The 22,663-nt window shown below is 33.3% G+C and overlaps 1 protein-coding gene across 32 annotated transcripts in view; it reads left to right on the top strand.

Moving 5' to 3' along the window:
* para (sodium voltage-gated channel paralytic) overlaps positions 1-22,663 on the top strand; it is a 69,632-nt gene that overhangs the window by 13,898 nt on the left and 33,071 nt on the right. For 21 of the 32 annotated variants that reach the window (XM_069119826.1, XM_069119843.1, XM_069119838.1 and 18 more), the window contains exons 4-12: positions 3,528-3,705; positions 7,811-7,843; positions 14,751-14,906; positions 15,677-15,882; positions 17,737-17,865; positions 20,546-20,637; positions 21,344-21,556; positions 22,073-22,133; positions 22,227-22,536. In XM_069119826.1, the coding sequence (XP_068975927.1) occupies positions 3,559-3,705; positions 7,811-7,843; positions 14,751-14,906; positions 15,677-15,882; positions 17,737-17,865; positions 20,546-20,637; positions 21,344-21,556; positions 22,073-22,133; positions 22,227-22,536 (1,347 nt within the window). In that variant the 5' untranslated portion in view covers positions 3,528-3,558. The remainder of the gene's footprint in view (positions 1-3,527; positions 3,706-7,810; positions 7,844-14,750; positions 14,907-15,676; positions 15,883-17,736; positions 17,866-20,545; positions 20,638-21,343; positions 21,557-22,072; positions 22,134-22,226; positions 22,537-22,663) is intronic. The other 11 variants (XM_069119846.1, XM_069119847.1, XM_069119849.1 and 8 more) reach the window with 1 other exon arrangement.

Below are 22,663 nucleotides of genomic sequence, written 5' to 3'. Positions count from 1 at the left end.
TCGAGCTTCATTCGTTTGTTGCATTTGGGGGATATGGTTTATATAACTGGAATTCACATAAATTTATTTATTTTTTCTACTGATATAACAGGAGTTAACGTTCACATAATGAGATTCAATCGGCAGGAATTCCTTTGATAATAATTACAATAAATAAATACTCGTATACAGACTACTAGAAAAAAGGGCTCCGAATTTGAAAGGTAGTTAGTACTCTTCAAACAAAGGAAAAAGTCCTGATAAATATATATTAAATAACTATGTATAAATAAATTTTTGTTCAGATTGTGGATTATTATAAAATGAATTGTTTTACTATTCCTCTTTTTAATGATTATGTAAGATTTTCCAATCACGTAACATATTCGAATTAAAAAAAGAAAAAAAATACAAGAGGCCAGTAAAATAGTCAAAACAGAATAAAAAATTTGTGATAGTATAAAATAATGGTAAAAAATTTCGAAAAATTTTGAAAACTGGTAAGGAACATATTAAGAGGAGAAATCGATGGTAGTTGGTAGTTGGTTCAAACTAGGTTGAATATTGAGGTATGGTACAGCTAGGATGAGAGATATTTCAGAATCTCAAGGTTGCCATCCCCATCACGTGCTAGAGGCGATTTTCTGCTCACGTTTTTGGAATTCTGTTGTGTATATTTTAGAGTTCTTATCTGCCATCTTTTGTTAGCGTTTTATTTAAAATCGTAGATAACTGTATTTAGAATTGTATTTTAGTGTCTCCAAAATTGAAAAGATGGTGGAGGAACTGGATTAATGTCCTTGAGTTATCGAAATTTTTGGCATTGACTATACAAATGTGGAGCGTTATAATATAAGAGAGAAATGGAAATGGGACAACGTGATAGCAGCCAAAAGTAATTACGCGTTAATGGTATATAATACTATAGTACACGATTGTATACGATTGAAAAAGAAATATAGATACATTTGGTTTCGTCAAATAATAATTTAAGAACTACGAATATCGTAATGTGGAGCAAAAAGTTTAAGAAGTAAATTTTCTTGTGATATTAATGTTTCTCGTTTCTGTTTTAAAATACTTTGAACGTGTATATAGAATATATCCCTCTGAGTAAAATGAGTTTATTATTATATAAAACAAACAAACATAGTTGAAATGCAGAATAATAAATTGCCTTTATCTTGTTATCTCCTATGATCTGATCGTTCCAACACGATTTTGAGGACACTGAATGAGCTTGAAAGTTGACTGTTCGATAAATCTCATGCATACTTAATGAGCTTTCTATTTCCGTTTACAGGCGTCCTCAGGAACTAGATATTAGTATGTCTATTTACGGAATTATATTGTCCATTTAAAGCGAATCTGAGATGTCACGTGAATTGATGAAACTTTACATCGAATCACAGAAATTTATTAAAATTTGTTTAATTCTCTTAATAATTTTTACATTTATAAATTAGTCTAATTAAAATACATTTTTTAAATAATATCAAAAAGCCTCAAATATAACGTATAAAGCATTATAAATTCTTGTTGTATCACTGAAACGAAGCATTCTTTAGTTGAATACGGATTTACAACCTTATATTTCCGATCTAATTCCTTATTCACAAAAGCATTCATCAGACTCAACTAGTGTTTTCGTGCTTCATTCTTGTGACTTAAACTCGGTCTTACATTGTTCATGGCTTTTCAATAATACAATGTTTAATAATTCAGTTGGAGCTGATTCTACAACGGGGCTTTTCGTTTCAATGCGATAAAACTCGTGTTGGCGGTGCTCCAATTTTTAAGTGCACCAGACAAATCAGAATGTCGCGACAGATCCTCAGATCGAAAAAAGTTGGACTACTTCGTTGTGCACCGATGCCTACCATTGATAAATAATAGCTTTCCGTACAGTTGAGTGATTCGAGAAATTAAGTTCCAATTTCACAGGAATTTTGAAAGGGGGAAAGAAAATTATACGGAAGAAAAATTTTTTGGAAATTACACAGTAACCTAGCGTTGATAAATAATACTTTTTCATATATTTAAATAGTCAATTAATTAGAAAATGTAAAAAATTCTGATTCCATGTTAGACTCTAATTTTATACGAATTTTGAAATAAAGAAAGAAGACTTTTGGATATTATAGATAGTATATTAATTAATATTAATAATATATCAACGATATGTAATATATAATAAATAATATTGTAGATAACATATATAGTTAGTAGTTTCACGGTTAATAAAGATTTCTTAGAGGTATAAGAGCGGATAATTCCAGTTTCATGGATAATTATGGATAATTTCAGTAAAAGAGAGCAAGGATTGAATATAAATCCAAAGTTTGAAGCGTTTTAAGTTATAAAAGAGCATACTTACATATACTCTCAATTCCTCGCATTTGAGACAATTTAACACGAAATTCTACGATATCGTAGCATCGTGAAGTTTATTACTAAGTGGTCTGAGACATAGACCTGGGTAAGAGGGTCTCGAAGTGTGCCATCCCATTATAGAAATAAGTTCAGCCTACAATTTCTTTAGAGTCGTGTATAACCCTGGCTTCGCGAATATCCATCCACTTTAAAGGAATGCCTACAAACACTTTCCATTATTGGTTTTTCCACTTACTTAGTAATTTGTTATTATCAATTTATAATTACAGCGGTACAATCTATGGTCAATTATGGTCAATAGAAGTGAATAAAAATAGAATTATTAGATTGGTTATTAGCGTCGGCCATAATAGAACTCAAAGGGAGAGAAAAAAATTTATCGACATCTCTTCGATAACTAAATTTAAGGTCAATTATAGATATTTTAAAACTTCGAAAACTCTTTTCTCGTTGTAATAGGTGAAATATTGGTTACTAAAATGCAATTCTTTCCGCAAGGAAATATACCGATTTATTCATTTTTCTAGATGAAAATAATTACGCAAGAGATAAATTTTAGGCTAATTACTGTTGGAAATACGGGGATAATTTGAATCCCGATTTAATGATAATTATATTAATCATATTTCCTTTCGCATCCCTGAAACATCTGATAGAAACTGAATATCAAAGCACAATGAACGAAAACCCCAATATTAAAACCTAAAAATTAAAAACGATATTATCTAAGACTAATGTTATTAGTATTAAAAAACGTGCAATACTCTTAGTATCAAATTAAGGATGTTATTTAACGCGTTAGGATGATTAACATCGAAGAATAATATCCTTAATGATCAAATTAAGAAAATTACTTAATACGCCAGAATGAAGAACATTATCTTACACACCTAGAATGATTAATATTAAAAAACAGATATCTCTAATATCAAGTTGAAAACATTGTCTAACTTCAGAAATATATATTCTCAATACACCAATATAGATGAACAGTATTTTTAATAACAAATTCGGAACATTATCTGATATACTGTAATAATTAATATCAAAACAGCAATATCTTCAATGTGAAATTATTTAATGCCAGAATTATTAATGTTAAAGGACGATAATTGACAGTTACATAATTAAAAAGCTACAATTGTCGTGTCCAGGAAGGTGGCTCAGCTGTGTGCAGCTTAGACAATGTCCGAAGATTCTGACTCTGTATCAGAGGAAGAAAGAAGTTTGTTCCGTCCGTTCACGCGGGAGTCCCTGGCAGCGATCGAGGCTCGCATCGCCGAGGAACATGCCAAGCAGAAGGAGCTCGAGAAGAAGAGAGCGGAAGGCGAGGTAAGAACGCGGCCGTGTTTCCTTCAGCCTACTTTATATATGTAGAGTCGCGAGCATCGATTCGAAAGGACCGTTGCTGGCTAGAAACTAGAATTCTTTCATTTTTTTTTTTTGTCTTTTTTTTCAATATATTTTACATTTTCAATTACCAAACAATCTATACTATTCTTAAGTTTCAGTTCTATTTCCATGTTTGGCGATTTAATCGACGAACAATTTTCACGAGTGTTTCTCATCCATGATATTTCTTTATTCACCATCTTTTTTTCTATTGAGAAATTCGAATGATTTATTGACTCCTACAGTTGAATATGAGATAGTATGATTCATTAATGGATCTGTATTCTTTAGTAGAAGCAGAAATTTCAGAGAAATTTAATAGTTAATAGTTCGCAGAAATTTCGTGTTGCAACCGCTTGTCTGATTTACATAGAACTGGAGGAGTTTGTATGATTCATACAATTTAACGAGAATTTTTCGACTGTTATTTTAATGGACGTGAATCATTTTCGTCGATTATTCGAGCAATCGTTCTTAGCATCCAACTCAATCTCCCATAAAACCACATGTCCCTTTTACGTGCTACCCACATACATGGCCAAAAATATGTGACCATTGACACTGTAACGTGAACGATAAATCTCTGGATATAGCGTAGGATGATGAAAATCCAATTGAAAGAAAAAGAACGACCGTGTTATATTCGGTGATTCGCGTTTCCAGTTAGACGAGTTCCAAGAAGACACATACGACCGTTCTACGTAACGTGCTTATTAACATCGATACACAGGTTGTTCTACTTTACAGATCTCTATAGCGAGACCTCGAACGTACAAGCATCGCTGTTAAGTGCGTTATTAATGATTTTCTTCACCAGTAATCACGTTTGTTTACTTAAGAACCGATTGATATCTCTTCATAGAAAAAGAAATTAAATTCAAAACGATTATCAGAACGAGCGTCGATAGTAACAAAGAATGTCACAAACATGAAAAGTAATCAGACGATAACATTTTTAATAACTTTACTTGCGTAATAAATTTTATACTCACGGGCTGGTCAACGATTTTTCAATGATGAAATATTAATCGATCTTAAATATGTTAATTAATCACGGTGTTGTCCGTGAGGCTCGATGGACGTTTACAATTATTGTTCGTCTTTTTCTGTACTTTTTTTTCTTTTTTTTTTGGACGTACCTTTATTTTGCGTAGCTGCAGTGCCGTATTTTGTGAGATCTGTTTCTTCATGTTCACAAAACCATATCTCTATCTACCTATATTATATATATACATATATAATTATACGTCAAGCTGCGGTGTTTCTACCTAATCCTCTTGTGAACAACCGATTGTCGCTACCCGTCGCGTTGATTGTTTGCTTGATTTACTGCTGAACGTAGTGAAAATACATGCCTATCCTATCGACGACTTTTGTCTGTATCTGTCTATATACGTCTATATATATAATATATATGTATGTAATATATAATCTATATATATATAATATACATATATATATTAAACACGACTGTCGTCGACTAATGTATTGTTCTCTGTGTTACCAAAGATATGTTCGCGTACGAGCTCGATGTCTGCAGTGTCACTTATCTGTGCCTGTTTCTATACGTACATATACATATAAATATCGCTGTGTCGTAGTTCTCTCTCTCCCTCTATGCTCTTCGCTGTATTGTAGTATTTCCCGCCCCTTAACCGTATACTTACGTAGCCACCGTATATAGATAATATTAATTGTGCTGGGTCTTTCACTGGTAAGTTCATTATGGAACGATCTTTTCATCAATGTACTTATCGTATCGGTGTTGACTCTCTTCCCCTTTCAAGAGATTTTATTTGTTTGCCGAGTTTTATTCAAATTTCTTCTTGATCCAGAAATTCATTTGTTTAACGAATGTATCAGTTAAATGTATTTTTCAAATTAAAGACACTTCAATCCTTTTACGAGTTTTACACGTATAGGAAATGTTAGTTAAATTACTTTTCGATTTAATGATTCGTCAATTAGAGGTACTACAATTAACTAGAAATATTAGTTAAACTTGCTTCTTCGTTCAATCTGGTTTGAACGTTATTTGTTTCGAAAAAAGATACTCATTTATACATGATTCTAAATGCGTTTTAATTTAGTTTTAGAAATTTATTGCGTGAAGCAGTAATGAACTGAGAATTTTTATTCATCTAATTATAGGAATTATAGGACACTCAGGAATTTTATGTTTATTATTGATTTTTTCTTCATTTGCTTTTATAATGTTTAAAGATTATGTTAATATTGTAATTACTTTTATTAGAAAGAAATCTTAAAATATCGCACGTATAGAAAATTACAGGAAGATGTATTTCTAGTCATGACGTTCTTATAAGCGCGTCTGACTATAGACGGTCTGCTTCCCCATGCATTGTTCCACGCTCTCTCCGCTACATTCTAGTAGTGTGGGTCAATAATATCTATCTGTATCTTGCCTAGCTTCGTATACGTGCGTTATCGTTAACATTTTTGCAATAAATTTTACTAAGTATCCTTACGTTCTATTACCCTTTATTCTATTACCAAAAATCTTTTTTATTTTTCTTCTATTAGAAAACAAAAAAGAAAAAAGGAAGGTAAACACTGATATTATGAATACATTTGAGGAAAGAATTCCGTAACAAGATTAGTGAAACATCCTCGATATCAATTCAATTTCTCGTAGTATTATAATAACTTTATTGCCACTACGTGAAGCAAAAAAAGGGTGATTAAGTGTTTTGAAGAATTTTCGTAGAAAATGTTTTGCTAGAAAAAGTTTCTTAAAACTTATTTGGAGTCTGTTATGCGATCGGAAAGACCTTAAAAATGTTCACACACGCTTATCATAGCTCTAATTACAATAACTCGTATATTTACACGAATGTGTTCGTTTATAATTAATTAGAAAATATTCTTATATATTTTTCATATTTCAAATAAAATCGCATTTCTCGATTTGAGACCTACATAGTTAAGAGTGTGAAATTCGATCTTCCCGATTAATTAACAGAACTTCTTTTCACTATCTCTTTTATATAACCCCGTAGAGTAAGACTAGAGAGGGAAAGAGAGAAGCGAGATGGTATCAATTGGTACGCTTCGATCTCTATATCCTCCTTTCTCACCTAGCTTGCCTGATCCCGCGATCCTCTCGCTTGAATATCCTTCGTATCGTATATATATGTATGATCAGATATATATATATATATATGATATATGTATAGATTTCAACGAATATAACTCCGCATATGAAGTTTATATACATATATCTGTCTTTATATTAATATGTATGCACACTACTGTTTGTAAGTATTGGATATTTATTTATGATGATAGAATGTCGCTCAGTTATTTAATTAAGAAAGAGAAGAATTACTATTCCTATCCAATAGTATAATTTTCAGCAATAAAATTGAAAAACTCCTTATAGTCAAATTATTTAATTCTTTAATTATGACATTTAATTATTACATAAAGATTTTTTAGAAATATATATATATATATATATGTAGAAAGTACTGGAATTACTTCAGGCAGCGATATTTAAAATTGACACACACATTAATTAATTACGTATCTTGTTAGAAAACAATTATACTATTGCTAAATTATTTTATAGACGGTTTGAATCTATAGTCTGTCAATTCCATTAAAAGATTAACAAATACTGCTTTTAATCGTTAAGAAATTTCTAATTAATTTAGACTAAATTTGATAAAATCCAATCAAATTTTGTATTAGTATAAGGAGTGCGCTAAATTGTCCAGATGCTTATGAACGGTAGTGTAATTTCTGTTTCGTATTCTCACTTTCTATTATATTTCTCAATCAATCCCAGCTTTATGATTCAATCCCAGTCCTCTACATTTACGTATAATATATATTAACTGTATAGTTAACTATTATTCCTTCCGATAATCGTGTATTAGCGAGATTTAGTATTTTTTTTATAGTATTTTTGTATCTTCTTTCTTATCCCAACCCTAGTTCCCCGTCACTGTAACTCTCTACATCCGTATTCTGTGTTTTTTCTCTGTGTGTAACGACTGTTTCTCCGTTTCTCCAATTTCAGGGAGGTTTTGGACGGAAGAAAAAGAAAAAAGAAGTAAGACGTTACGTCACGCTAAGTAATAACTGCACACACATACACCACACACCAACAAACACATGCACGTACACACCTATACAAGTATTCTCTTTTCGTTCCAACTTTCTATACACCTCATGATCATGGCTACGATTAGTGTACATATACACATATATTGTATATAAGGTGAAGTTGGAAATATTGTGCAAAAGATGATTCTTTGTACAAAATTTAATCAAAAGTGGGGATCAACATTTTTTTTGGACATTTAGATTTGGAGGAAAGCAATTTTGAAAACTCATGCATTTATACAGTTAACAATTATCGTTATTTTAATGGGAATTTGGAATAGGATAGTTTTTTGAAAAATATTTCACACGTGTTTCTTTTCATTAGAGATTTTCCACACTGAAGAAGCGAAAATTGCTCTGATCTTTAATATATAGATAACGTATTTGTGTCGATAGCTCGGCAACTATTGCAAATCACGACAATAAATGGACGAGTTTAATATTTTTAGAGGTTGAATTGGAACACGTAAGCAAATTAGAAAAGGTCCATTTGTTTAAATGTCATATTGAAGCTTATTTATAGAACACTCAATCGACGAAATAATGTATCGTTGATGAAATTTTCCTTTGCACTCTTCTGCATCTAATAACACGTAAAAGTCATGTAAAACCATACGTTACAACTATACTATGAACGTATATATCTACGAATACGTAACAACGAGTTTCCAATATGAATTTCCTAAAAAAACTAAACTTCTGCCAAAAAAATGTTCTACATTTTGAATCTGTTATTGCACGTAGAATCATCTGCTGTCAGTTTGTACATAGCTTTGACCTCACCCTATATACACACGTGGCCCATAAAACGCATCCTATTTATACGTGAACGAACAATATGCCGTGACATTACACAATTTCTACTTTGCATTGGTCGAAACGACCATTCGATTGGCCACACACACTTCTGTCACTCACTTGCCCGATGGTGCGCAACGTCCACCCACCGAGACACCTAATTTTCACCAGTGCCACGGTGTACATCGATTCCCTTGCGTTTGTCTCGTTGCCACGTGTCGATATATTCACCAGATTATTCCTGACAAGTCGTTGACTGGAGTTTTCTAATTAATAACACGGAATAGCTTTTCAGCTGTGTCTCATTTAGACTACAGTTCTCGCTTATTTCGTATCGACACTTGTATCGATTTAATCTCGTGTTTGAGAAGCGTCAGCTTTTTTTGGAAGTATCGTCCAGTTCATTTGTTTGGTCTCTCGTGCTGGTACGTAGTAATTTGTGATTTGTGATGAAAGTGATTTTCATGAGTTTATGCATTCGTAGCAAATACAATAACATTGTACAGAATGTATATAATATACGAAAATATATAATACATATTTAGCGGGTAAAGCAAATCTCGGTTGAGATCCCATTTCTATGTCTGTGTGTATAAAAATCCACAGTCTAATGATTACATTGCGGATATGTTTATGCAAATGTTTATATAAATTCATATTCTGTATGAATTTACTCTCTAATAATGTTACGTATTGTACCACCGTGTATTTCTTAATATTAAATAATTAAATAATTTCTGTAAGTTTTAAATAGTACATATCAACCTTCTAACGTCTTTATGAGATATAATCCTTCTCGTTTACATCGAGAAAAATTCTTACTTAAAAAATTGATCATTTGTATCACTTGAAAATTTTTGTTCGTTTATCAATATATCTAGTAATTTCCAAAAATCATTCAAGAAATCACTTTCACCGCAACGTCCTCACACGTACACGGCTTTTTTTCTTGTCAAATTGTGTCGATTTGTGAACCTATTATCGCTTGTTGCGTTGTTATGCAATTAAAGATCGTTGTTGCTAGACAAATACCATTTATCAATTAGTCGAGAAAGATCTCTGTCGAGGCTACATCGTGGTCACAGAGGAACACGTATCACACTCATATGTGTATATACATGTATCATACATAAGTTGTATCACGCTGGACACACCATTTGTCAAAGAAACAACGCGCTTCTTGTGTACTGCTATGACACACGCTATTTCGCGAGTTGTGCTCGCAACGTCTTGCAACAAAAACGAAACGAGCCCTGCCTGTGCTTCGATTCTGTCACAGTCTGCTCAAAAATTGCTCGATCTTTAACATCGACGGTATTTGAGTTTAAGAACGTTCGTTACGTGTTTTTAATAGAAAGAGAACGCCGAGAATAAAAGTTTCGTTCACTGGGTCAGGTAAATATGGAGATTTCCATGATATTTCAGCGAATACACCGGTCAAACGTAATCATAACGAGTTGTTCGCGTTCGTTTGGTGGCACGATTCTGTACACACGCATTTCGAACGGGCTTTTTGCTAAGAACTACGCATAATTATACACGGTACTTGACGTGACAAGTTGGACGAGTCGCGGTTATTAAGCGCTCGTAGGGAACTATTTGCGGAATGAAAAGTTGAAAGAAATGAGAAGGGATCGATGTTGAGACAAAGATTAATTAAAAGATACTGTTAAATTCTGTATAGTAACATCTTTTATACTATCTAATTGCAAATAATATAGCAATAAATATAATATTTTATTTTTATCAAAGATAAGCAAAACTCATAAAAATTCGATAATTAAAGATTACAAACTTGCTAAACAATTTAAATAGAGAAACAATATTAAATTCGAAATTTCGCTTCTTCGTGTAAAAATCTATGTTTAACGATAAAGTACTCCGATGTACGATTAAAAACGAACTTCGTCAAAATTCAATAACACCAGATAAAAAATAAATTTCAATTCTATTCTGCATCTAAATGGAAAAGATAAACGAAGTAAAAAAAATTCACTGTAGCTCTAGTTATAACGTGTATTTTCAGTAATGAAGCAAGCACGATACATCATTAAAGACGAATATATTCAGAAAAATCCGTCGCGGACACGACATTCGAAGAATGAAGAACGTGAACGCGAGAAGCTCGCAGAGTCCGACTTGTTTTTCTCGTCAAGTGCTGCACGTCTGGTTTAGAGCTCGCAGTCGCCTGGAAACGCTTCTATAGATCGTATGCCGTATATCCGCAATGCTTGGAGCTGACATTCTTTGTACATAATCCTTTTTCTTTTTTATTCATTAAATTGCGCGCTTCGATAGTAGCAGCATAAGCGTGTGCAAGCGAATTCGCAGATGATCGCAGTGGCGTGGTCATTCTCCTGGAATCGTATTGATTTATCGTTGATACGTCGCAATACAGTCATCAGGAGAGACGATGCTCTCTCCTATCGAAGAACATTGAATTTTCCGATTTCTCCATACAGAGAAAGACAAAATATCGTGTCTCCGATATGTTTGATTTTCGAGATGATTGAAACGCTTTTGGCGGAAACCTTCGAAAGATAAATCTCGTGATCGCTCATTGAACGAAATTCTTTCTCCCGATCTTTCTTTCCTCTATCCTCGTTTTTGTTCTTTGTTACAAAGATGAGTATTCGTTTAAGTGATTCGAGAAGTTGATTAATTGTCGCGAAACTAGAATTGATACGAAAAACAGAAGATAACAATGGAATTGACATCGAAATAAGCGAGTATGATTGAGATTTTAGAAACGTTTTCATTAAAGATAGCGTCGTATTGTTTTCAGTATGTTCAGGTTTCAGAGGTCGTGAAAGATCGATTTTTAATCTATTAAGGGTCAACGTCGACGAAACGCTTCCTTTGGGATTTTTTTCCGGTAAATTTACATTATTAATTCCTGTTCTTTAATATTGTGGTTATGAAAAGGAATTGCAAGGATATCGTTGGTTATTTTATACCTACTTAGATTTACGTAGATTATACAATTTCATGAAGTTTAACGAATCTTTATAGAAATACTTCAATTTATAGTGCCACGATAAATCAGTATTTCGCCAAATCATGGAAATTTTAACTTACAACGCTATAATAAATTAGTGTTTCTTTAAATAATGAACATTTCCGTTGTGTATCTAATTTGTCCAATATATGTTTCTCTAAAGAATCTCTAATATCTTGATAAAACAATGTGTAAATTACTTGTACACGTTATTTTATCACGTGGTCCTTAATGGGTATTCTCAAAGCAACTCGCCATGTTTCCATTCAACTTCTCGAACAACAAAGCAAGAGGAAAGAAAACAGAAGAAAGAAAAAAGAAAGGAAAAAAGAAAAGAAGATCAATGAGGAACGTGTTTTGCTGCACCGTGTGTTCTGCTCTGGCCGTGAAGTTCAGCTTGAATATTCATCAACAGACACTTCTCGCTTGTGTAAATTAGATTTAGGTAGATCTTTATACATATATATTTAACGACCTTAGTATATAGTTGGTTATTAGTAGTAGGTTCGTGTATGTGCATCTATAATAGCTTCAGAGGATACTATTATCTATTGGAATTTTTATAAAATGCTTTCCAGATAATCCAGCTAGATTAGGTCACGATCTAATTAATTTTCAATCGATTTTTACAAAAGCCGTGGCACAAAATTTTCAGCAGACCACTGACATCGAAAGAATTTTTATTCTTTGGCTTTGTATAAATGTTTCGTTTGATCGATACGTTTAAAAATTAAAATGTCTTCGCGGAACACCGTTCAGTATCAAAACATCGATACGTAGAAAAAGGATTACACTGGTGGTGAATATACATTTTTCACATTTGTTTCTTCGTGGTGCTAATTATTATCGCCAGCCGAAGGTTTCACGCGCTGGTAGTTAACACTAAAACCCTAAACGCTGTCATTTTGATGTCTTCTTCTTCGTTATTTTAGTATCCTTATTCATAGAACTCTCTGATGATCTTTTATATATTTTTAAATATATAAAATTTTGAATACTCTACAGACAAAGTTACCCAGTTGTATATCTGTACTTTTTTTTAAGGAATCAAAAATTGATCGTACGTGAATTTAAATTTCTACGAAGTATGGTAGAACATAAATTGAAGAGAATGTTCATGTTCTCTTAAAATCTCCCTTTTATTTCATTCTGTCCATGTATCTTATTAACACGATTGATAATTCTTCCATAGAGTAATTAAGAAGTATTTAGTAATGTTAAAAAAAAAAAAAAGAAAGAAAGGAAGAAGTATAAAACGAAGAAAATCGTACACGATCAAAGTGGCGTTCAACGAGTATCTATGAAATTCCCGGGGTTCTAGTGTTAATGAAACGAGAAAAGAAAAGAACCAACGTTAAAGGCAGGTGGGCATACTTCGAATTTCTAATAATCGCTCGGCAGAAAATTCGCGGAGAGAGAGCGGAAACGAGCAGATCACGTGGACCTTACTCAGGTTCGTATGTTCACGACCCGCTTTTAGCACCAATTTCGTACTGTACACACGTATATGTACATATAGCCGCCTTCTATACGACTAGTTGCCATAGCTGCTTTTCAGACTAGACGCGGAATAGATGTTCCCGATGCTTCCAAAGTAGGAGAGAGAAAAAAAAAGAAAGAAGGGAGAAGAAGAGGGGGGAGAAATGTGGGGCAGCGTCGCACTATCGGTAAAATACACGTAGTACGTGCAAAAACGAAAACCATCTCCGTAATATTCGTGGCGAGTACCATGAATATTTTATACTTTCGAACGTGTACCATAATGAAACTTGCTACGTACTTCCTGATAATTATTTAATATTTTAAATTGAAAGGGATATTTTTTGTATAACTTGGAGCATCACAGAGCGAACTTGGTAAGCTGCACGGTGGTTGTTTAAAATTTCAGCCGGAAATTGGTACGTGTACGTTCGAGTAACATTATCGAACTTGGAGAAGTACGTGACGACTATTTAATTAATATCGCAGAGAATATTTAATACGTTGGAGACCGATAACGCTGGATATAAAGCGTTTGACACTTTGAGTTAACGACGGATAATGTCAACTTTATCGGGCAAATTGGAATTTTTAATCAAAATCATCTCCTTGCGACTAAGATTTTATTTAGTGGATTAATTGGCTAATTTATGTTCTATATTATATGAATTATATTGTTTCGTAAAACGTTCGTATCTCACCTGTACGGCATAGAGATTTATATAAAACAATTAAGACAACGATTAGGACAGAAATTAAGTAATCGTAACAGTTTTGAATTCTCTTGCTTCTCCTAAATTGTATTATCACGATTATAAAATCATAGCTACATTCCAATTATTTCATTTCTATGTAAAAAAATTTTCTGATTCATATTGAACAGATTGTTCTATTCTAATACTCGAACGTATTAAAAATTGCCTCTGCCAATAATCAATGACGCTAATGCGGTAATGAAAGGTGCAACATGCGACGGATTTCACGGAGTTGGTTTCATCCTCGGATCAGCATCTAAGAAATGGCGATAACTTTGATCCAGAAACGCCTGCCAAACGAAGCTCGGGACGTTCTTTTGCGATGCATAATAAGCTGTGGAACGATTAGGAACGCGTAGAGCTGATCTAGAAGCGGGTTATGAATAACACCGGTGCACACATAGCGGACAAGTATATATACAAAATGAATATTTCCAATAGACGAATAAATAATCACAAGACAATTCTCTGTTTCTAATCTTTGCATAAATATACATAAACACTATATCAAGTTGTACATTTCGTACAGTTAAACTCTCTCTCTATATATGTATATCTTGGAAATATTTATTTCATTAATCACCCTCGATGATATCTCGTTAATATCATTTTTTTCTCTTTTTTTTCTTCAATATAAATCTATATCCTCGCGCAAATAATAATTCGTAGAGGGGGTGTAATTATTTATTTTCTTTTATCTGTATATAATTTCTAGCACGTCTATACGAAAGAAAAGATTATGGCAATGATGATTCGATGCAAGACGACAAGCAAGACGAGTCATATGAGAGAGACAGTGGTGTTTAGATGTGTTTCGTTCGCAGGTTCGGTATGACGACGAGGACGAGGACGAGGGTCCTCAGCCGGATCAGATGCTCGAGCAAGGAGCACCGATTCCGGTCCGACTGCACAACGAATTTCCACCCGAGTTGGCCTCCACACCTCTCGAGGATATCGATAGCTTCTATCATAACCAAAGGGTATCGATATTTTATTACGAAACCGGAAAAGATAGAATCGTATCAATTTTACGAACGAGAGATGTCCTTATCGGATATTATCTTCTATGTATTGCATGGAAGGTTTTAGTTATTTTGTAGGAACGTTCTGGACCATTTTCTAATAATTACGTGTTTCTTCTCTAATGTTAAAGTTGAATCTTCCTTATGCGGAATATTGTTTGTTAAAATTATATTTAGAACAGGAAGAAATTTGTGTTTGACGAAGGAAATTTTTCATAAAATCAAGGATTTATTTTGCGATTTAATGTGCTGTTTAAAATATCTATCATGATCGCTCCCGATTGAATCGTAATCTTGTAGAACTCGCTAAAGAATGTCATATTAATTGTTACCTATTAAACGCGAATTACAATGTAATTGTTCAACAGAGGTTTTAATATCTCGTTTGAAAAATTCGAATTTTACCAAGATACAAGAAAGAAAGTTCTTCCTGTTACTTGTATCCTTCTTCGTTCAATTTAGAATATTTATTCGTTATTTCGCAATAATCTGTACGATGTACCTCTTTTTGAAAAACAAGAACGCGAAGAATCTCGAATATTTCAACGTATTTTAAAAATGAGAAACAACGCTAGATAAGTGGTTTTAACTAAAAACAGCAAGCCTTTGCGTATGCTAATGAAAACAATTTTTATCGTTGTATGCACTGTGTAACGATCGCTAATGGGTCTATTATTTTTGCTATTTTCCTACTGTAATATCCTTTGTTTTGTTATCTTTCCGACCAGACCTTCGTCGTCATCAGCAAGGGAAAGGACATATTCAGGTTCTCAGCGACAGATGCGATGTGGATCCTCGACCCGTTCAACCCAATACGACGTGTGGCCATTTACATATTGGTTCACCCACTGTTCTCCCTCTTCATTATCACTACAATATTGGTTAACTGCATACTCATGATCATGCCCACTACGCCCACCATCGAGTCTACGGAGTGAGTATCGTTCGTTTTTCTCGCCCTCGATCTAGTGAAACAATGGCGAGAACATAATTTACATTTTGCCTACGTTCTCCTTTTTTGTCTTTTATTTTACGCGTGTAACAGTTGCAATATGTGCACGAGTATCGGTCTTTGCGAAAGCCTCTACTTCGTCTTCTTTTTGCGAGCGACAAAAATTATTGTTTATCGTATTCGACTTTGAAAGTCTCAAAGTTATCTATGTAAATTTCATAAATCGAGCGTTTCATATTTTTCATTACGAATTTAAGGAATTTAAGGTTTTCAGCTTCCTCTTTGCAAACTTAAAAGACTGTCAGTTTCGAAACTTCATCGTATGTTTCAGAAGTTGAAAGTTTCAAACTTTACCTGGCAAGCTTCAAGAATCGGAAGTTAAAAATTTTTCTTTGTAATCTTTCGAGATTAAAATTGCCTATTCGTGGTGATTAATATGTACCTTTTTCTAGTAGCAAGAATTAAAAATTGATCTCTTCGTGGAAATTGAAATTTCTTTTGTTAACTACCGATTAACTGACCGGTTACGGAGCTCTACTATTTTCGGAGTATTGCATCTTGAAGTTATGTTATTTATTAAAGAAGATCGACATTCGTGCGCTGATTTGAATATTCCAAGTCTTCGATTTTGTATGATTCTTGAATGGATGGAAGCGAATCAGTAAAAGTTGTAGGAACAGGAGTTCTGTATTTTATTTGAACAATCTTATTGTTACTTCAAATCTTTAAACACTAAAACTGTTTGAATAATTTCACAATTATCTTCGAGATGAAACTCGTGTAAAGTGATTAAATGACGCAAGTGTCGGAAGTGCCGGAAATTACAATCAATTTTTTACTTACATTTTTGTTAACTTTATCAGACAATTATATATTTACGCTTGCTCTGCAGTAATTGTGAATCAAAGTAGCTTAGCGTGCTTACGAGCCTAAGCCGGAGATGAGTCGATTTGAATCTCGTACAATTCCATTTTGCTCCTTCTCAAGCATTTTTTTTTACAACTCCTCATTTCTAAAATTTTTTCTTCTTTTCTTTCTCTTTTTTTTTTTTTTGGCTCGATAAATAAGATATTCGTTTAATCAGATTTTAACTACGAGTCATCGAAAGCTTACGGCGAGTACACGTTGCTCAAAGTCTATCTAGATATTTCAAGCAATGTTCTACGTGTTATAGCTCTAAATATATGAGTAGACACTGTGATAAATATGTATAACCGTTGGTAAGTTTTGTTCTAGTCTCTCTAGAAGTAGCTTAGAGACGTGCGCGACCTGTGCGACCAATAAGACTACAATGCAATTAGACTGCAGATGTTTGTGCAATTATTAATTAACATATTTTCTATAAAATTGCCCCCAAATGTTAGTATATCGTGTCTTCTTAACAGAAACGCGTACTTTTTAAGAAAAATGTGACTCTGTAATGAAATTCTTTTATGATTAACAGAAAAATAATTTTCTTCGCAATAAATAAAAATAAATCTCTGTTTAAGTTTCGTTCGCGAAACTATAAATTTCTATAAATATCCGTGATCTAAGTACAAAAGGAAAAGAACAAAGTAGAAAAGAGGGAATAAAAGAAATAGAGAAACCGTATCGAACGAAACATCTGCTTTGTGTGAACGTTTCGTTCGTTGAATGGAAGAAAAAAATTGTTCGCTCGGGTCCTGCTCGACGATAGCTGACTTGTCTACGGCGATCTGTAATCGATTAGACGCCGATAGATAGCAATCGGATGCTATCGCTTAGTTTAGCAAAGACTCGTGTGTGTGTGAGCGCGCGCGCCAAAGAAAAAGGAAATCGCATTTAAAAGCTGAGTGGTGTGTTTGTTGTTTTCAGAGTGATATTTACGGGCATCTACACATTTGAGTCCGCCGTTAAGGTGATGGCGAGGGGTTTCATTCTGCAGCCTTTTACCTATCTTAGAGATGCATGGAATTGGCTCGACTTCGTAGTTATAGCTTTAGCGTGAGTAGTTAAAAACTTATTTTTTAACTAACAAACAAAAAAAGAAAAAGAAAGGAACGAAAAATGGAAAAACAAACGAAAAGAGACGAACGAGCAAACGAAAACCGAGAGGACCATACAGGCAGAGAAATGATGTAAAGAAAAACGAAGGAAAAGAGAGAATACCATAAAAAACGGTAGAGTACAGCGTGTGACGAAAGAGAATATCACGAGACTTGTACAAATTTTAATTTACCTTAAGAAATTAATATTTTGCAAGTAATTGAAACAACGATAATCGAAAGAAAGGAAAATATTTTTATACTTGTATAATAATTTAATTTTTTCGATTTAAATATATTCCATCTTTTCAATCAGACAAAAAGGAATAAGAAGTAGAAAGAAGAGAAGAACGATAAAGAAGTACGAATATAGGATAATTCTACTTAGGCTTAACGAAAGCAGAATCTGTGACGTAATGAAAAAGAGGATAAAACATTGAGCACAGATTGGCCGCGTTGTAATAATCGACGCGTCGATTCGAATCGAAGAAGAGAAAAGTCGTGAAATCGATATGTCGTCCGGTGGTAAGATCTGTTGGGTCTCGTGAAAGCGTGAGTTCTTCCCTTTCTTCAATCTCGATTGATTCTCCGAAAAGTTCACGATGGAAGTTACGAGACAAATCTGATCCGATGAAAAAATCCATTCTAAGCAATCTACCTTTAGAGTTGAATTATTTAAAAAAACAAAAGAAACTTAACGATGTGGAGACAGCGAAGTGTAATTCACGCTTTTCCCGGTGAATCATTCACGAATCTACCTAACACTGTTAACGATGTCTCTTGCCAATTTCCACAAATGATTTAGTCATAGATTTTTCATTATTTCTTCGGTCTTCTATCGTCGTGTAATTATGAAAAATATTTTAAATGTTTTACGTTAATCGTTATATTGCAAATATTTTTCGTATTCTGAATATTTTCACACCGACTGTTGACAACATTTTTTGTCGATTACCGAGGCTATGTCGTGAGAATAATAATAAAAATAATAAAAATATTGCTACGTAGAAATGTTTTGTAGCAGGCTTTGTTTCGAACAGCCTGAGAGACACTTTGTGTTTTTTTCCTGTGTCCCTTAGTTCCACGGGTAGATTCGTATAACACGATGACGATGATCTTAGCCGTACCGCGTCGACAGGACCGATTTTGAATGAATCACGTCGTCGACGCCCGTACGACCAGAGTTGATGCAGTGAAGCGTTTACCCACGAGAACGCTAATTAGTATACAAGATTAGAATGTGTTCAGGTTATTAAACGTAGATCTTATTTATCTATACAATACATATATGTATATAAAATACATAATATTTACTTGCTAGATACCTTGGGTAACGCTATCTATTTGAAACAAAAAAAAAAAAAAAAGAAAGAAGAAACAGATTTGTGTAGCGAGATGAATCTTAACTCTTCAAACTCTCTTTTATCACACTTACACACACGTACTTATATACAATATATTACATACAAAATATATTATATGTATATACCTACATATACATGATATATACATATATTATACAATATTATGTATTAACACGTATTGTAACACAATTACATCGAATATACATATAATAGATAATGGTAATATACATGAATTAGTTTACTTAGATAGGGATTAGAGATTTTTTATTATTACATTACCATCATTATCATTATTATTATTATTATTATTATTATGTCTAGTTACCACAATCAGAGTATTTATTGATTAATTTATTTATTTATTTATTATCATCGTAATTGTTGATTAGAATAGCGTAATTATATCTATACTATATATATATATAAACGTCGATTCGATCGAATCCATTTATTATTAATTGTCGTAGATTTAGTACATTATTATTATTATTATTATTATTATTATTATATATGTGTGTGTGTATATATACATATATATACATCGTATTATATAACATATACATATATATTACGTAATTGTTGATAGATGGACAAATTACGTGTATCTTACAACATTAACGAGTATCCGTTTGCGACTCGGCATCACGAGAACGATATCACTCTCATGCTCCATTCACATTAATTAAACTAGAATTTAATCCTGTCATTATTACTACTACTACTACTACTACTACTACTATTACTACTACTATTACTACTACTACTAATACTATTATTATTATTATTATTATCACCATTATTACTATTATTATTATTGCTATTACCATCACTGTAACAAGAGAACAAAAGAGAAAAGTAACGACAGTAAAAAAGAGGAGGAGAAGAACGTGATTTGCAATTACATTCCCGTGATACCGTGGCATATCGAGCAACATCGAGTGCATGCAGTAATAGCTACCTGTAAAATATATATAAAATATATATTAACGTATATATTTTATATATATATACTTTTATTTTTATTATTATTATTATTATTATTATACAAGCAGTTTTCAAAGCAGACGTTTTTTGGTAGGCAATAGAAAAATCTGGTAGCGAGTAATCGTTTGAGTATTATATTTAACTTTTTTACTTATTCTCTTCGATTCTTTCTCTCTCTCTCTCTCTCTCTCTCTCTCTCTCTCTCTCTCTATCTCTGTTTTTTTTCTATAAAATCGTTTTGTTTTTTTGTTTGTATCACTGTAATGTGTGTGATGTTCGGGTGTATTGCAGTTATGTGACGATGGGCATAGATCTAGGCAACCTTGCCGCTCTCAGGACATTTCGAGTCCTCCGAGCCTTGAAGACTGTCGCTATTGTACCAGGTATGCTTAGAGAAATAGATCAATTGGGTGTAGTCGCAGATTATTAGAGACTATTTCATTTTTATAGACACACTTTTGCCGCGGCTCGCTGTTTACACACACATTCTCTCGCATCATCACCGACAACGCCTATTCTCTGTTAATGATATCAAATCTCTCTATTTCAAACTCTATCCTTTATCAAAATGCTACCCTATACCTTCATATAATACCATTTCGTGTGCCACATTTTTTTGCTCGCCAGCCCCCTCCATCTTTTACTCGACTATCGGTTCAGTGATCATTTTTACCAAATTAAACGTTCGTCTAAAGATCGAACTTTTCCAATGTTGATCACTGAAAACAAAAAAAAAGTAAAGTCCGTTATGATTTTTTGCCAGCCACCTATCTCGTCCTTCATCCCTCGTCTCCCTCCATCGATGTTTCTCCTTTTAATAAAATAGAGAAAAAAAGAAGCTCCTTCCATCTGTTTTTTTCAGTCAGTTCATCATCTCTCTTTTTCTCTCTTTCCACACGCTGAAACGAAAAGCGGTGTATTCTTTATTAAGATAAAAAAAAAAAAAAAAAGAAAAAGAGAAAAGAAAAAGAACACATACGTAAGAAAGTTTACGTCCACGCCCGCCACTTGAACGTCGTCGTCGTCGAAAGTGTCGCTTATTTACTGACAAATCCATCTGGTTCCCTTTTTTTTTGTTTCGCTCGCCAGGTCTGAAAACCATTGTCGGCGCTGTGATAGAATCCGTGAAGAACCTGCGCGATGTGATAATCCTGACGATGTTCTCTCTTTCCGTCTTTGCGCTGATGGGCCTCCAGATTTACATGGGGGTGCTCACGCAAAAGTGTATAAAGAACTTTCCCGAGGACGGCTCCTGGGGCAATCTCACCAATGAAAACTGGGAGCGATTCGTTAGCAATGAAAGTACGTAATTCATTTCCTGTTGATTGCGTGCACAGTTCGATATATTATAAGATTCAAAAGTTAGAGATTGGTAGGTGTTTCAATGGAAGTATAATAATTTTCGGAGTTTTTCTTCAATTAGCGATCATTGGGTAGTTTATTATATCTACGCTATCGAGGATAATATTAAAACACTGAAATAATAACGAGATGATTTAATATAATTGAGATAATCTTTATCAATATAATATTTTTGGATCGTTTTCTTTGAAGATATCTTTTTATTTTTTGACAATTACTTTTTACATTGTATGCATAATATTCGCAAGTTTTCAATGTTTTGTGAAACTTTTCTTTACTAATGGGCTCCATGGAAGCATGGATAATTCTCTAAAAAGTTTTTCTTCAGTCATTCAGAGTCGTTCGAATGAAGTGTTCCGTCTGAAATTTTGTCTAAATAAAAACTAAAGTCCTAAATAATTCTACATATGGTGAAGTTCATGAACTCTAATTAATCTTGTTTGTTATTTCATTTAGCTAATTGGTACGTGGACGAGGCGAAAAACATGCCTTTGTGTGGAAATTCATCTGGAGCAGGGTAATTTAACCATTTTTTTTTCTAATTCCTACATTATTGTACATCATTTATTGTACGTTACCATATTTAATGAATATAATTTGTTGAATGTAGGCAGTGCCTTCCTGGCTACACGTGTTTACAAGGATACGGTGAAAATCCGAATTATGGTTACACGAGTTTCGACACCTTTGGCTGGGCTCTACTCTCCGCTTTTCGTTTGATGACGCAAGATTATTGGGAAAATCTGTATCAACTGGTTCTTAGATCGGCCGGTCCATGGCATATGTTGTTCTTTATCGTGATCATTTTCCTCGGCTCCTTTTATCTGGTTAACTTAATCCTCGCTATTGTCGCGATGTCTTATGACGAGTTGCAAAAGAAAGCTGAAGAAGAAGAAGCTGCCGAGGAAGAAGCCATAAGAGTATGTATCCCTAAGAAAACTATGACTTTATAAGTGAACAATTTATTTTTGAGATAAAAATGGAATATGATAAGTATTTAACAAGAACACTCGTGAGTTATCGACTATTGGATCAACTCTATTTTCT

This window comes from Bombus flavifrons, chromosome 9, assembly GCF_040668555.2.
Source record: "Bombus flavifrons isolate JBK064 chromosome 9, iyBomFlav1_principal, whole genome shotgun sequence".
Taxonomy (NCBI): Eukaryota; Metazoa; Arthropoda; class Insecta; order Hymenoptera; family Apidae; genus Bombus; species Bombus flavifrons.
Note: the sequence above shows the minus strand (reverse complement) of the source record. Positions and strands in the feature narration are given on the sequence as shown.